Source organism: Argiope bruennichi, chromosome 8, assembly GCF_947563725.1.
Source record: "Argiope bruennichi chromosome 8, qqArgBrue1.1, whole genome shotgun sequence".
Lineage (NCBI taxonomy): Eukaryota > Metazoa > Arthropoda > Arachnida > Araneae > Araneidae > Argiope > Argiope bruennichi.
The window spans coordinates 79,192,122-79,209,237 of record NC_079158.1 but is presented as its reverse complement, the minus strand read 5'-3'; the positions used below and the strand labels follow the sequence as shown (position 1 = coordinate 79,209,237).

The following is a 17,116-nucleotide window of genomic DNA, read 5'->3' as shown; positions in this document are numbered from 1 at the left end:
TAAATTTTGTGAAAAAAATCCATAAAACGAATTTATTTTATTTATAAATGATTTCATCTTAAACAAAGTTAATTGATTAAATATTTAACGATGGAGAAAAAGATTTTACGACGGTCTTCAAGAAAAGAGGAAAATTTAACTTCTGGGATAGAAGACAAATAAGATGATTATGCTTGAATTAGTATTATGTTATCTCTAAAAAGCACTCCTTATATTTAATGGACCCTTAGAAAATCAGTTAATATCTAGGTAATAAAAGAAATGAGAAAAATCACCACTTCAAATTATCTTTAACGGTATCAGACTAAATGTTATCGAATAAGCCAAACGACTTTTCAGACAAGTATTTTACTTAATTAGCTTCATCCTATTTAATTGATATTTAGCGTTCAAGTAACTTTAATGTCCCTTACCCATTACATTTTTCCAATGATTACGGAAAATTTACGTACAAATAAGTACTTAAATTGTGAATATTTCCGATAATTTATATATCTTAAAACATTGCAATCAAATTAAATCTAGCACCCTTGATGGAGCATAGTGATAGGTGGATTTTTTAAAGACAACAACGTTAATCTAAATATTTTAAAAGCCATCATCAAATGATGACTTTTGATGATGGGTTTCTTCTGATTTATCGTTTATTAGTTATTGAACTAAACAAACATGTTCTCATTAAATACTCCATCATAATGTCATACTTAATTATATTCTTCAAACATTTTAATTACATAATTAAAATGCAAAAGGGTTTAATATTCTTTACAGTTAAATATTATATATGTTATATAAAATATAGGATTATATAATATTAGAAGTTGATATAGTTGTCAACTGGAAAATTTGAACAGCAGCAATTTCAATAATTCATTGTTTTGGTCATTAATGATAGCTATAGCTTGCGATTTCTAATGCTGATATAAAATTTATACTTCAAGCTGAAGTAGGTATTTGTGTAGATAAATATATTTTTTTCAGTCAACTGAAATGTCATAATAAAATTAATTGAAATAAAGATAACACTTCAATTGAATCAAGAACTCAAGATTTTCTACAACTGAAATGAACTATTTCTTACTCATCATTTTTTTCTTCAAAATCTTAGATAGGCCCTTTAGGGTGTCATTATATTCATATATTATAACATTTTTTATAAAAGTTCATTTTCTTGCATTTCCCGAAAAATTAAATATAAAAAGATTATAAATGTGTCCAAACTGATAGAATTGAATAGATATGACTGTTTATATGCAATATTTCATATAAACAATCATTATTGTAAACATTACATTATTGTTGAAAACCAGTTAAACAAGAACAGTATAGAAACCAAGTGAAACAGTATTTGGAGTAAACAGGAAAACGCACTGAAATAAATTCTGACAAATTATCTGGTAGTTTTCATTATTTCAAATAAATTTCTCTTCAAATTAGCTTATTACAGTGATCAGATCCCAAAACACCTATAAATATTTACCTCCTGGTGTGTGTGTGGATTAACTCGAAATAGATCAAGATAATTATGAATTTTGCTGTAACTAAGGCTGGTTAATTAATAAATTAATTTCAAAGATATTATTTAAGGAGCCTTTTAGAATATGACTAAGAACTCACATAAATTATGTGATCTTTTCAATTTTAATAATACGAAGTCTACCAAATTTGTTCCCAATTATTCTAATTGACTCTATTCTAAATAATAAAATTTGTTGTCATAAGAGTATTTCTATTTATTTTACTTAAAAAAATAACAATCAACTATTTTTATAACAATAAGATTCAAATCTTTATTTAAATCATTGCTGAAATTCTTCTTTTGAATTTTTTTAATTACTTCTTTCATACCTTCGATTTAAAATACGGTCCCATTTCTGAAAATGTTATAATTCATGATCCAATTTAAATAAATATATTATACATAGATAAAAATTAATTTACTATTTTCATTTCTGATCTTTCGTTTAAAATATTAATTAATATGAATTTAATTAGATATGAAGTGAATAAAACATTTTTAAGTGGAAATTATTATTTCGATATTTATTGCTGAGGTCACATATCTAAAATCCGTGCATACTTCTGAAAAATGAAAAAGGACAATTACATGAATGCGTCTTTATTCCTCAGAAAACAAATTCTTCCCAAAATGACACATTTCTTTCCAACTCCAAATTTTTTGTTTACATTCCACTCAGAATTCTTTTTGAGGTAAAACCCAGAGTGACGCACGGCGCTGGTATTCAACAATGCTATCATTAACAAGCAAGAAAAACTGCATAAGCAGACGCAGCAAACACAACAAACCTCCGCGGCATTTCGACTCTAAGCTCCAGCACCGCCCTTGTCATCCAGGTTACTTGCATACTCCATACATGCCGGGCGATAAATTAATTTGCAAACAAGGAACCAGCAAGTCGGTGTTCGCCTTTCGCATATCGAGTTCTTCAGGATCAGATAGAAACGTTAAATTGGTTACAGGAAAAAAAGCGGAATTGTGGATAACATCGTTCACGCTGTATTTATTTATTTATAAATTTATTTCTTATTCTTCCTTGCGTCATATGAAACAACGTTTGCACCAGAACTGTCTCCAAACTCTGGAGATTTGTTTCCAGTTTCGAAGTTTACTTTTTCGTCTCTTCTGTTTTCTTAAAAATTCTTTTTTTTTTTTTTTGCTTTTTTTCATTTTTACTTTTAGCTCCGTTTTGGGATTGAATTTACTCCTAACAAGATCCAAGGCGAGTCGGAATGCAAAGAAAAATACAGAGTTGCCTGTACGTCTTTATCCAAAAGGTTTTACCATGAATGAAACAATCCTGTGTACTCTTTTATCTGTACAATATATGAGATTTTAAAATAGCTTTAAAAAAAGGCAATGCGATTTGCTTCGGAGATAATATTTCCAAAAACATTTAGAAATGAAACCTTTCGACATTTTTTTCAAATAAATAAGAATATTCCGAAGTGAAAAATATGCAAATTATTCAGTTGTATCTAATTAATATAACTTTAAGAGACTTAAGAGACATTAAAAGGCTTAACATAACTTTAAGTTATTATTTTAATATAATGAGAAATTAAAGCGTAAATTAAAAATTCTTCAGAGTATTTTAATGCGATTCAAACGTAGATAAAATCATTTAATACAAAAGTTACAAATATTTTATAACCTGAAGCATATTAAATACATTAAAACTGATTGTTTATAGTTGCTAGATTTTCGTTTATAATCATCAAGTGATAATCATTACAATATTTATAATATTTACATTACAACTAAAATGATTGTTATCTTGATTTGTTATCTTAATAATAGGTTGTAAAATTAATTAATAATAGCTATTAAAATTAATTTACTCAGTTTAGCCCTCTGAAGGGTCATTATTACTAATACCAAATTAATATCACTTCCCGTGCCGGAAGATCTATGCATATAAATGAGAGAATTCCATCCCAACTGTCAGCTATGTTTATAATATTGGAACATTTTATTATTTAATTCAATAATTGTTTCAAAAAATACGTTTGAATATATTTTGGGTGTTAATATTAGACTTGATTTGCTTTTCTCCTTGAGTTTCTTTCATTTAAATGGAGAGTTAAATATTGGGCTTTTAAAAAATTCTTGATTTTGAAAAGTAAAAGAGTAATTTTTCTTTGATCTCAGCGTTTGAAATATAACAATCGGAATTGTTTATGTTTAGTACTTGGTTATTATCAACTTGAGTTGATCACTTTTTAAAGTAAATTCATCAGAAGGAAATTTAAAGACGTTAATCACGAGTCTCCTAAATTTCAGGCACATCTTTATTCCATCAATATTTTTTTCTTTCCGTCTGTGAAATGAAAAAAAAAAGTAATATGTGATTTTAAAAAAAAAAAACTCTTTTCTTTAATCCTTGTTATAATTAGCCAAAATAAATATTTTAAATAAAATTATGCGCAACTCATATCAAAATGTTGAAGATTTAGGTATCTTAAATAATTCTGAATCCTGAAGACTAAAATTATTTTTTAAATGTAGCTAAATATTTTCTTAGTAAAATTAAGCATTTATTTTGCTCAAAATATTACTTAAACAAAATTAAATATTTAATATCCCTATTTAAGTTAAAAAGCTATTAAAGAGGTTGTAACAATGGAATTCTAATGGAAAATTTTTTTAAAAAAATACGAATCAGAACATTTAGTATTTTAATGAAAATAAAAGTAATATGAAATTCCTTGATTCTTAATTTAATATAAATTATAACTATTAAGCTGATTAAAACTAGTTATATCTATCCATTGTCAAATTTATAAAAGCTTTAGTGGTACAAGTTAAAATAACTCATAACAACAAATGTAATTGCGTCCAATTTTGAATTAAATAAATCCATCTTAACAATCACTAGCCAAGAAGTTTTCCAATCTTAGTAAAATCTAAACTAAACCAATTTCCTTCACTTTCTATGTATTTTACTTCCAAGATGAATCCTCATCTTAAGCATTTCCGTAATGTAAATTTACCTCCTTGAAGTCAGAAAATAATTACAAATTGCTAGCAAGTAAATCACCAGAGCCACGGCTTTATTAAGCCACGGAATTATCTTATTTAAAGATAATTTTGTGTCGCGGTAAACGCATATGCAAGTGACAACTCATTCCATCAATGTAGCAACAAATTAGCGATAAACGTCGGTATCCCCGCAGTCTCTAACATCCATATCAACTTCATTAGGTTCTCCATTCAACCTGCAAATTCAGCAGCCAACAAACGGGGAGAGAAATTGAGGTGCATTAAGTCCACAGCAGAACGCTGCGATTGGTTCATTAAAAGAGAAATTGACATGTACTTTTAAGGCATATTCCGACTTTTGCATGCACCTGCAGCTGCAGCGGCAAACACTTATTTCTATTACCTTTCCTGTCAGGAAAGAATAGTTGTGAATGGGGCTACGCCCATCGTCGCTAATTACAGAAGATGACCGCTCTATTGCTTTTGGCACGCGATAAGTTTTCCGATGTTTTGCCAATCATACCACCATCGTGTTGATAAAAGGACATTCAATAAATCTTTCTCCCTGATAAACTTATTTTACTGGATTTTACATAAGTTCGTGTTTGGTCTTACATATTTGATGTCTTTTTGATTGGTTCGGGGAATGTATGAAGAACTCTTATACTTGGAGATGGTGAAGTTTTTTGCTTTTTCTTTCTTTTATGTAATTTGGGTTATGAATTATTCAGTTTTTGTTATTTTAAGAATTTTTTCTCATTTGCGGAATGAATAATTATTGAGCTTAAAATATAAGAAGTGTTTTCAGGTTCAATGTTTGATTTTGATGATAAATGTTTAATGAAATTCTTGGAATTGCTAAGAATTTGGATTTGCAAGGCTATCTATTAAAGATGAATATTTGATTTCTTAATATTTAGATTTAGGAGAAGATTTTTTTCTTGTCATTGCTGTATTATGCAAAAAATATGCAAAGGAAAAAATTAAATATTATTTGAAAAGACAGCGTTTCCATTATGCAAAATTACAATTAGCAATTACCGAAACAGATATAATCTATTATATATAATAGCCATGAAAATGTCATATTTCAACTTATTACTTTGATCTGAATTTTTTGGATGTAAATAAATATATTTCTAATAAATTTTATTTCATTTAAATTTTAAAATGTTTATTTATTTACTGCTTATGAATCATTTCACATAGGTTCTGTTTTTCTCTTAATTAAATTTCCAAAATAACAAGTCATAAAACTGTTTAAAGATTATTAAAAGTCAATCATTAATAATAACAGTCAATTTTAAAGCTGTTTAAATATTATCTTGCAAACATTCTTGATAGTTTATCGACCATTTGGAAATGGAAACTAAATGTTTTTAGTCCCTTTATTCCCCTTTAATATATGAATTTGAAATTTTCAAATAAGATTAATAATTTTAAGTTACTGTAGCTTATCAATAATTATAAATGAAAGAGAAGTTTATTTTTAGTAATATAATTAATCTGAGATTCACCTAGAAGATTTCATTTTATAAACTTTGACATACTGTTTTTTTTTTCTAGATATTATTATAGTTCAGTTTATAAGTTTCTTTTTTTAGAAAAAATTAAAACTTAACCCAAAAAGACTCCGCGTTATTCATTAGGTCTGATTATCATTGGTATTTCGTCCTTGCATACAATCATCTCCTCAGTACCTTCAAGTTGTTCTTTCAGCTGTATGTTGGCAAAAGTCTAAGTATGAACACGTACGTATAACCGAATTATGCTTTTTCAAAATTTTTACTGTTAATTATAGAATTGACACATGTCTCTGAAACTGCTTATAATTTGAATGACGCAAAAGGAATACAGAAATAATCTTAAAATAATATTTTAAAATATTGTATTATTCATAATTGTTTGTTAAATTCTAATAGTTATTAACATTAGTGTAATTCCGATCTAAACAAAGTAAATATTCATTAAAAGATTGTTCAGATTTTTCTTATAACATCTTTACACCATTAATTATTATAACTTTTAAAATTTTAATATTACTATTTTCAATATTTTTTATAACTACATGATTTCCAGAATGTATTGTGTTTCCAAAATAAATTATAATGTTGTTTACAAATAGAAAAAAAGGAAAATAACAAAGGAGTCCTTTTGATTCCATGTCTCTGGTAGCGTGAGTGAATTCATGTCTCCAGTGGTGATGATTTTGATGATGCCGTGCCTGCGTTACCAAGGAAAGGAGTTGCAGTAGTTTCTGAGGGTAAAGACCTCTGATAAGCCAAGGGCAGAAGTCTGATTTCAAGCTCGTAGGAATATGAAACTCCCACATTCATTCGCACAACCCCTTTTTACAGGAGGGCACATTCACACAGCTCACAGATCGAACACAGATGAAGAACAACCATGTCCGAACTGGGACTCGAACTCGGGAAGCTCAAATCACGAGGAAGACGCGCTACCCCTATGCCATGACGCCGGCTCATGCCTTCCGTTACGGGTTAACTATGTTTAAAAAAGAAATGATTTCATATATATACTTACCACCACGAACATGAACTTCTGTTGACCCAATGGATCCAAAACTATTTGTTGCAACACATCGGTACACAGCACCATGGATATCTTGCCTATACTCTTCAGCTCTGAAAGGTTGGAAGACTAAAGAGCCATCTTGTCTAGAATGTCGCAAGCCTGGAACATTTGGTAATCGAGTCCAATCACCTTTTGTCCAATATATCGTTGGTTGTGGTACTCCTGTTGCGTGGCAAGGAATAATAGTACCAGAGGAATTATGAAATACCGCTTTATTTGGTGGTTCTTTAGTGAAGGATGGGCCACGGAAACTTTGAGCACATTCTGAAAAAAAAAGATAACAAACTAGAGTTAAAAAGTATATTAAATTAATTAATACTATTTCACACCAATCAAAATTTTTATGGTGGGATAAATTCAAGAAATTATCAACAATTTATTTATTTTAAAGGAACATAACTTGATGATACGTTTCTCCCGTAAATTAAGATGTATCAATCATATGCATTTATTCGTGTATTTCAAATATTTTTTCATTCATCCTATGGAATTTTATAGAAAATTCAATAAGTAATGTCTAATATATGGCACACATAATAGCAATAAAAACTACTATTCTAACAAGATAATCACACCTTGTAATTACATCAAGTACTCTGACTGCATATAGCAGGAGATTTCTGACTTAAAATTGTTCAAAGGAGTACTCCGATGAATATAACATTGCAATAGCATGAATGCAATAAACAACACTTTACGCACCATGAATTTAAAAAAAAAATCATGATGTGTAAGTGGCTTGTTCGTGGTCTATCGAGTGTCAGAAATAGTACTAAAGACTGTGGTTCTACTGTTATCTTTGTATCTGGTAATTACTTCAAGTAAATACTCTGACTGCATATATCAGGAGATTTCTGACATAAAACTGTCCTAAAATGAGTTCCAATGAATATAACATATTAATGCAAGAAACAACATTGTACACACCGTTAATTTAAAAAAAAAAAAAAAAAAAAAAAAACATGACATGTAAGTGGCTTGCCCATGATTTGTCGAGTGTCATTATAATTGTTCGAATATCATAACTTCGTTTGGTAATTATATGTGCTAGGTACCCTGATTGCTCATATCAGGAAGTTCTGTAATTGTTTTATGTAGTGTTTTGATTAATGTAATATTGCAACTGCATGAATATAACTTACAAAACCTTTCACATCATGAATTTATAAATTCATGATGTGAAAGGTTTTGCAAGTTACTTGTTCGTGACACGTTAAATGCTTTTCAAATGCCACTTAAAATCCCCGTCAATGACTGAAACGAATGTTGCACTTTAAACATACAACATTCCTGGTCCCTTGTGTCATAAATTGAATCTCGAGGAAATTCTTTATTCGAATGAAAATGTAAATTCGACAAACACTTTTGGCTGACATTAATTGGTTTATCGAGCTGTGAATCTGTTTGAAAGAATGTGTGGAATGACATTACTTGCTATCTTTCACTTAATAGCAGACCAGTTGGAATTGTCTTATAACAAATTCCTTTTACCGTGAAGCGACATCTTTGAAATATTCTCAGACTTCTGCCTATTAGAAGAACGCTTATAGAACCATAGTAAATTTTTCATTTGAAATGATCATATTTCAATGAAGGTGATTTCATTTTATTACTTTTTCTAACTGCATATTAAATTATATTATTTATTTATTTATTGTGATATGCTGAATTTGCTGCTTTTTGAAGCTACATGCCAATAGATAAAGTAAGCCTGGTTACCATAACTCTCTCAGTCTGTTACGAATTCAATACATAATAATCTAATTATATCACATGTTACATTTATATGTTTCAATATATATTCAAGCAATGACTTTAATAACTTTCAAGATATATTAATCAAAATACTGAAACAGAAAATACACATTGAAATACTGAATGTTTTCGCAGAAAATGAGCAAAAAATATAAATGTTAATTTTAATTTATTCAAAATACTATCTTTCTCTAGAATAAAATAAAATTCCAGAAATTCATATGGATGAAAAAAAATAAGTTACTTGTAATCTAATTTATCTTTCTTGCAAAATAATTAACTTTATCTTTATATAATTACAGTCCTATAATTAAATCTTCTGATACAAACAAGAACGGAAATTGAATTATAGCAGAAATGCAGCAGACGTAATAATGAATGATATCCTTTCCTCGATTATTATATCTTTTTTTTTTTGAGTGAAGTAGACCAATTTGCGATATGAGATTATAATATTTTTAGTTATTTATGTCTTGTTTAATGTTAATTCATTTTGATTTGAAAATTAATAAATTAAATAGAACATGTTAATTAATTATGGTAACAATGTAAATCAAATATACACTAAAGTTAATACATGTTATCCGTAATTTTTTCGTTGTGTTACGATATGCAAAAAGATAAAAATGTCTGAAATCAGTGAATTAGATATTTTTATAGATCCTGTGTTGTTTAAGATAATTAAATGTTTAGTTTTACCAATTAATATATGTTTTACTATTTTTGATGATATCATCCAATATTTATATACATTTATATGAATATTTATCTTACACTTTTCGTATTACATCCTCATACCTGTTAAGAAATTTCACTTCTTTGTACAATAAATTATTCAATGGACATTTGTTTTCTTAAAGGATAGTTGCATGGCGATATTTTCATTTGATTTAAATCTGTAATATTTCTTAATTCATCAAATTAAATAAAAAATAACTATTTTTTTCGATTGTAATAATATTTGATAAGTTAATGAAATTATTTATCTCTTAAAATTAAATGATTGGATGCACGATAGAAATATATGTATTTCGCAATGTTCAAAATATTAATTTCAGATATTTCAATTTCAAACAATATATATTTATTAATCTATAATCAATAAAATGGTATGGAAAAGTTCTCTAGATTCCATCATTTAAAGATCAGTCTTTATTTACTTCAGATTTTTAGTGACTTTTATTTTAATCATCGAATCAACTGAGTTTTAATTTATGCATTAGAAATTTACTATTGTTTAATCTTTAATGATATAGCGTTCATTTGTAGGTATTGCAGTCTTAAATATGCATAAAAATGTATTTTTAGGCGGTATGTATATGATGATCAATTTGTTGTACCTTGTACCCTCTAGTGGAATGTAGTGGAATATAAGAGAGTATATTATGTATGTTTATTGCTTTTTTTAATGCAATGAATTATTTTTCTTTGCAAATGTCCAATAGGTGGAAATAAAAACTTTTATAGCTTTTATGCTACAAAAGAACATGAATAAATATGATATAATCATAAATAATTATTTAAATATTAATATTTAAAGAATTATTTATATAAATATTTAAAGATATATTCTGAAACTATATAAATCCTTCGAAATTAAGATTTAGCCTTTTAATATCAGAAAAAGGTTAAAAAATACAATAAAGAGTAATTTTGAACCTGGAAATTAAACGGGGTGACATAAAACCCCATATTTCGTTATCAATTTAGCATCCTTGTTCCATGATTAGCCTTTTAGGAGTTGCAATGGATAAAATGAGAATGTGCCTGACCTAAATAAAAGGAATTAGTGAATGTTCTGATACCCTAAATAAAATAACCACTTACTACTTGGAAATAGAAAGAAAATTTTTGTTCTCGCAAGGTGAAACTAACTTAATTACGATGTAGGTACACAATTATTACACCAGCTATAGAAGCTGAAAGATTTAGTGAGGTTTTCTTTAGCCATTAGTATCATAATTAGTCTTTTAGCTGCATTAAATAAAATTTAATGAAACTTGTTTATTTAATTTTTAAATTCCTGATGAGTGTACAATGAACCATATCGACGTCTCAGTTCAAAAAGAATTTTTCCTTTCGTTTGGTTATTAAATTGAATGTATGGAAATTCAGTATTATCAACTCTAAAATTCAGGTACATAGAATGCCTTCTCTCCTATCTTCGACAAAATCCCACTGTGGATATAGAAATTTTATTAATTAATCTAATTTTGGATTGGAGTATTTGAAATTTCTTGATAGTTTCGTATTTGTACAAGAGAAAAATTGCGCTATGGTAAAATATGCGTAATTGGTATTTTTAAACAGCAACTATAGGATTTCCTGATTCTTTACTGAATCCAAACGAGTGGAAACTACTTTGAGCGCGAGGAATCTCCTGCACAATTACAGTATGAAGTTCGATAAAGAAAGTATATGTAATGGATTAGTCATAGTATCAAGGAATCTTTAGCGTCCTAGATCATTCCATCGGATTCCGACAGATTTCTTTGTTTGTAGATTCTTGGTTTCAGTATCTACTATATTGAAATTTTCAGTATTCCTGTCTTGAACAGTTAACTTGATGAGAACTGAATCAAATATTTCTCATGGACAGTACAATGAAAGAAGGGTTAGAGAGATGGGCTTTTCTTAAGATCTATATTGATTTTAATTCATAGGAGGGAGGTAACTTTTATTAAAAGAGAGCATCTCCAATATCAACTGTATTTTATCACATTCTTACGAATGTATGCAATATTTGACCATAGAAGCATGGTACGTCATTCTATTCCTCTTATTATTCTTTGTGAAAAAATGTTAGAAACATGATTCTTTGATTCCCGTTATGGTTGCAAACTTAAGATATATATTAATTTTCTTACTTGATATTAAATGTTGGTATTAAATGTTTGTTCTTGCATCAAGTTTAAAAAGTTGATTGACGACGAATTGCCAATCAGAAGCAGCTGACAGGAATTTTATAAGCGCGTTGTGATTCTTTTTTTTCAACTAATAAACAAACAACTAATTTATTCAAATAATTATCCTTAAATGTTGAATACTAATGACCAGAAAATAATAGTACAGTTTCTGATTTTTTTTCCATTCTTCTAATTATTTCATTTGTTTCAACAAAGTAGTAATATCAAATATTTTATAATGAGATTTATTCCGTATTTAAGTTTCAGAAGAAAAAAAGAAGAAAAAACTTATTTAAAACAAAATCTTTAAGCGCAACGTAATGAAAAAAATCCTGTATAATTAAGACGAACAAAATGATACTTGTTTCTTTGACTTCATGAAGAATTATTGCTTTTGCAGCTGCTGTAAAATTAAGTCAAGGGATTTTAACCTTTCTGAGAGGGTATTCTCGTGTCAATTAATATTAACGATGCTCTGTTCTGAACAAAAAAAAAGGAACACGTTAATCCTAGCAACAATGAAGCTAATATTATTTTTTTCTTTCACAATTTGGATTTTTGCCAGTGAAATCTTGCAGTGGAACGTTTTAATCTCTGAGTGGAACGCTATCATTAGTTTGACAACACTCAATCTTAATGTCATTCTAGTCAGAGCAGAAAACAACGAAATTTATTAGCTGTATCTTAAAATGGATAATGAAATTGTAGAACGCAAATAAGTAGAATGGTAGATTCATTACTGGACATAATGGAACTAACTGTAATTTTGAAGTAATTTGAATCCAAGGAAAAATAAAACACTTGCTTTATTTATAAAAATGACATTTATAAAGAGAGATATTTCATCATGACTTTTAATATTTATTTTAAAAATAAAAATAAAAAAGTATAGATGCTCCTTTTTTAATTAATGTCAAATCATGACATTATATATTACAATTAATTTAACATAATATATGATTTGTGCTTAAATCATAATGTCCTATAGTTCCAATATTTTTAATAATGTTTCAAGTAATGCCAAGTCAAAAGATTTTTCCATTTCTGAAAAGACAATACCTAACATATAGAACAATACTAGACGCAAGGAATCCCCTTTGTTTTCTGGAAATCATCTGTGGTTTCCATATTTAATTACTTAGGAATCAAGTTATTTACAGAATCAATTTTTTGTTCCTCCTTTTTGTAATGACTAAATCTCTTGCAAACAAATAGAAACTCAATTACATTTGGAAAGGAAAATAGTAAAAAGTTCTTTAAAGAAACCCGACCATGATGAAAGAAATGCTTCGGAATTTATTTGATAAAAACTCCATTTATATATATATATATATATATATATATATATATATATATATATATATATATATATATATATATATATATATATATATATATATATATATATATATATATATATATATATATATATATATATATATATATATATATATATATAGCTGTGTGTAAATTAAAATTATATGTTAAAATAATTTGACTTTCGGACTTAATCAGAAATATTTTGGTCATTAAGGACTAAGAAAAATGTAAATAAAAAAAAGCACGTTATAAAAAAAGAAAAAAAAATGTAGATAATGCGCAATAGCTACCTTTGGTGTTGGTTTCTTTATGAATTTGTTTGGACAATAATTATTAACTGAAATAATTATTTTCCAAAGATATTAACAATTTCAATTAAATCCTTAATGCTTGTTATAAGTTCACTGACTCCCTCTCCAACGAATTTGATCTTCAAAATGTGACATTGTTGTGTTCTTTTAAAAATTGCACACCTGCTTTGCTTGTTGTAGGAATGAATTATTTTAAGTCCAGTATAGGAAATATCCATATAGGTTATCATATATATGTATACAAAAAGGTAACTATCCAAATAATCTATTATCTAGTTGTGTGTCATATTCCTTGCCATTGATACTTCACTTTTATATTCCATATATAAACTGCTCCCCAGGTAGAATTCGGGAAGTTATTGCTGTAAAGGGATAGTGAAAATTTCTATTATTGTTTAACCGTTTAATCTTTAAAACTTTTATTGAAAATTTCATATATATTTTTTTCGTTTTTAGCATTATAGCTTTCAAATTATGTAAATTCAAAATTTAATAATTTTCTGTCAAGCAGTTTGATTTGTAGAATATCAAAAGGCTGACGCATAAACATGAGCACACTCACCTAATTGAGAAAGATAAAATTTCCTGTAAGAAGAAAAGGAGATGAATTTCATGTCTCAATTGACATGCCACGTTCATAAATCAATTCAAGTATTTTCTGAGAAAATATTTAATAAAAAATGTGATAAATGCATAGGCTTCGAAAAACGGACCCTGTAATTGTAAGCGCATCGCGTTGACGAGTTGAGCTGAGTTAGAAGTCAGTGAACACGAGCCGAAATTTCGCAGATAAAAACTTTTTCCAAAAATCAATCAGCAATTTAAATGTTTAATTTTTTATGCGCGTTGTGAATTTTTATATAAAGCTCTAATATTAAGGATTAAATTTATTCATTTCAGCTTGTTAGGCTTGTGATTATTATGGTATTATAATATAATTTATTTTTTCAATCTTAAAAACGGAAATCTTACAACAGCTCACCGCAAGACATAGTCAGACATGTGATAGATAAAACGAAATTCAAACAAAAAAAATCAGCTGAAATAGTTCCATTGCATGTTATATTTTACTTATACCTTATAACTTTCAGTGCTAGATTTACATCTTTAAAAAAAATCGAGGATCTGGAGACCATTTTTCAAAAAATGGGAAAAATCCTTTATTTATTTATCCTTGAAAGTTTGAAAAGATAAATGAAAAAAATATTCATTGATTTTTATAATATTTTAATTTAAATAATTAAACATATCTTTGGTATCCTGGCGTATATGGTAAATGTATCTATTTTTGACACCAAGTACAAATAAGAGCTAATTTACGTTGACAATTCATAGCTTCTTTGCAAAACTCTCTTTTGATACATAGAACAAGAAGTAAAGATTATACCAATCAATTTCCATCCTTTCTACCATTCTTTGATGGTGGATTATTCATATATTGATAGCCCAGATGAAAAAGAAAATGACAAACTTTCTTCGTATTCTTAAGAAAATTTGCTCGAAACAATAAAACAGAAGCGAATGGCTTTTTGATTTGTCATTTTCAACTGGTAATAAAAAAAATCAATTCACGTTATAAAAACAGTCAATTATTTATGCAAATCAAGTTTTTTAGCAAACTGAGGTATTCTTCAGTTTATAAACGACCCATACAAACCATCCAATAGGACATTTTTAGGATAGACCTCCTAAAACCCTATTCACATGATGAAATATACGTCAGGGAAGCCACCTCCTTTCCAAGATTGCGTGTATCAACAATGGAAGGACGCTTGGCCACGGCTATAGCACCGACCAACATTCAAGGCGGATCTTTGACGGTTCGAAAGCCGAACCTTGAGTTCACTGACACACAGGTTTTATTACTTAGTTACCAAGACCCTCTTAAAAAAAGAGATGAGCAAATCAGATTATCAAACTGGGTGAAGGGTGGAGGGAAATTACTTTAAACATGTACATATGAAGATACAGATTACTTTGTTTCTCAATTTAAAAATGAAGAAAATAGGTAAAAGGTCTCATCGATTATATAGGAAATATGATGCATGTATGAAAATTTTTACAAAAATCCTAAACCATCATTATAGTCAATCACCAAAAAGGATATAAAATGATTTTGGGTCATAACATATCACATATAGGGTTAAGATCAAAGCAATATTAGCCATTAACCCAGTATATCGAGAAGTACTTGATAATTAGAAATACCTGTCATAATTATTGGTATTCCATAATATCATCATTTTCTTTTATTTCTAAGATGAACCACAAAGTTTGCTCAAATGAATTTTGGGCACAGTTTGTTTTTACAGTATATTTTAACATGATTAAAAAATAATATTGTATATCACTGGGTAAAATATTACTTCATTTTCTGATGAGGCTTATTGGCACAAATAAGTATGCCCTTGCTTAACTGTTAGTAGAAGTAATAACAAGAGTAAGGGGAAAATTATTTCTAAGAAAGGACAAACATGTTTATCATATAGTTTGAATTTTGTAATATTACATTTTACATTCTTAACATTATTCGGATTAAACATAATTCGGATAAAAATTGTTCTATACCGAATAAGAACAGAACCTACATTGACCTTGTTAAAAATAGCTCGAGCTTCAACCACTTCGTGTACTGCATTAGATTGCCATTTATTTGAGAAGAGATCGTTTTGCCTTCTGCAATTCGTATTAAAATAATAGTAAAAAAAATATGTATGTATGGAATGTTCATATTTAGAAGATTTTAGAATATTTCAAAGCTTTTAGCTATAGATTAAAATTGAATTATACGACGTGTAAATTCTAAAAATGTTTTGTCTTCGTTTAAAGAATTTATGAATAGAAATTTTTTAAAATTGCAATGCCATATTATGCAATTTATGTTTTTAATTTTTTTTTTTAAATATAAGTAATTTCCTTGGGTGTCTTTTTTTTCAAATATGTACACTTGCAATGCCAATTATTTCATCCAAATTCTTTCAAACAAATGATTCAAAAAATTATTTTTTGTGTTATTGGAAATAATTTCATGAAAATGAAGAAGATGTAAAGAGTTTTAAGCAAGTGAAAGTTTGCATCATTTCTTGGAAAGCGAATCCTGATTCTCTATCTCAAATACAGATCGAGATAAATGCGTATTCAATAAATGCTTCAAGTAAAAGGGACTTAATTATTATCCGATAAATCAGAATTTTTGCTGGTAAAACATTTCATATGGATTTTACTTCATATGCAGGAGAATACTGGAAGGACTATAAAAAAAAAAAAAAAAAAAAAAAGGAAATGAATAATTGAATGAATGCTAAAATTTAAGTGGCAACTGAAAATGCTCAATTTTTATTTAAAAGAAAACGAACAAATACAATAATCATTCTTCATTTGACAAGCGTAAAACGGCACTATTTTAACTCAACTGAAAAAAATATATTCCGCACTTTTTTCGTATATGAAGTGTAAAGGAAGTATGTAATCTTCGAAAACATTTGAATTCAAGATTTTGATGTGCATCTACGTTTTTCGATCTTCCTTATCCATCAAAAAAATTTTTGGTATTGTTTATCTCTGTATGTGGACACAATAACTTCAAAACTCTTTAGATTAGACTGTAAAATTCGGTGTATGAAATTACGAACAAATTTGTAGGTTTCTATCAAATGTTAAGCGAAATCAATTCACAGGAAGTCTGCCTGTTTGGCTGTTTGAGTATAAATTAACTCGATAACTACAAA

At 27.8% G+C, this 17,116-nt stretch overlaps 1 protein-coding gene across 1 annotated transcript in view; it reads right to left on the bottom strand.

Moving 5' to 3' along the window:
- The window catches only part of LOC129981975 (cell adhesion molecule Dscam2-like), a 560,888-nt gene that overhangs the window by 445,990 nt on the left and 97,782 nt on the right, over window positions 1-17,116 (bottom strand). The window contains exon 2 of the mRNA XM_056093054.1: window positions 7,046-7,360. Within this exon, the coding sequence (XP_055949029.1) occupies window positions 7,046-7,360 (315 nt within the window). The remainder of the gene's footprint in view (window positions 1-7,045; window positions 7,361-17,116) is intronic.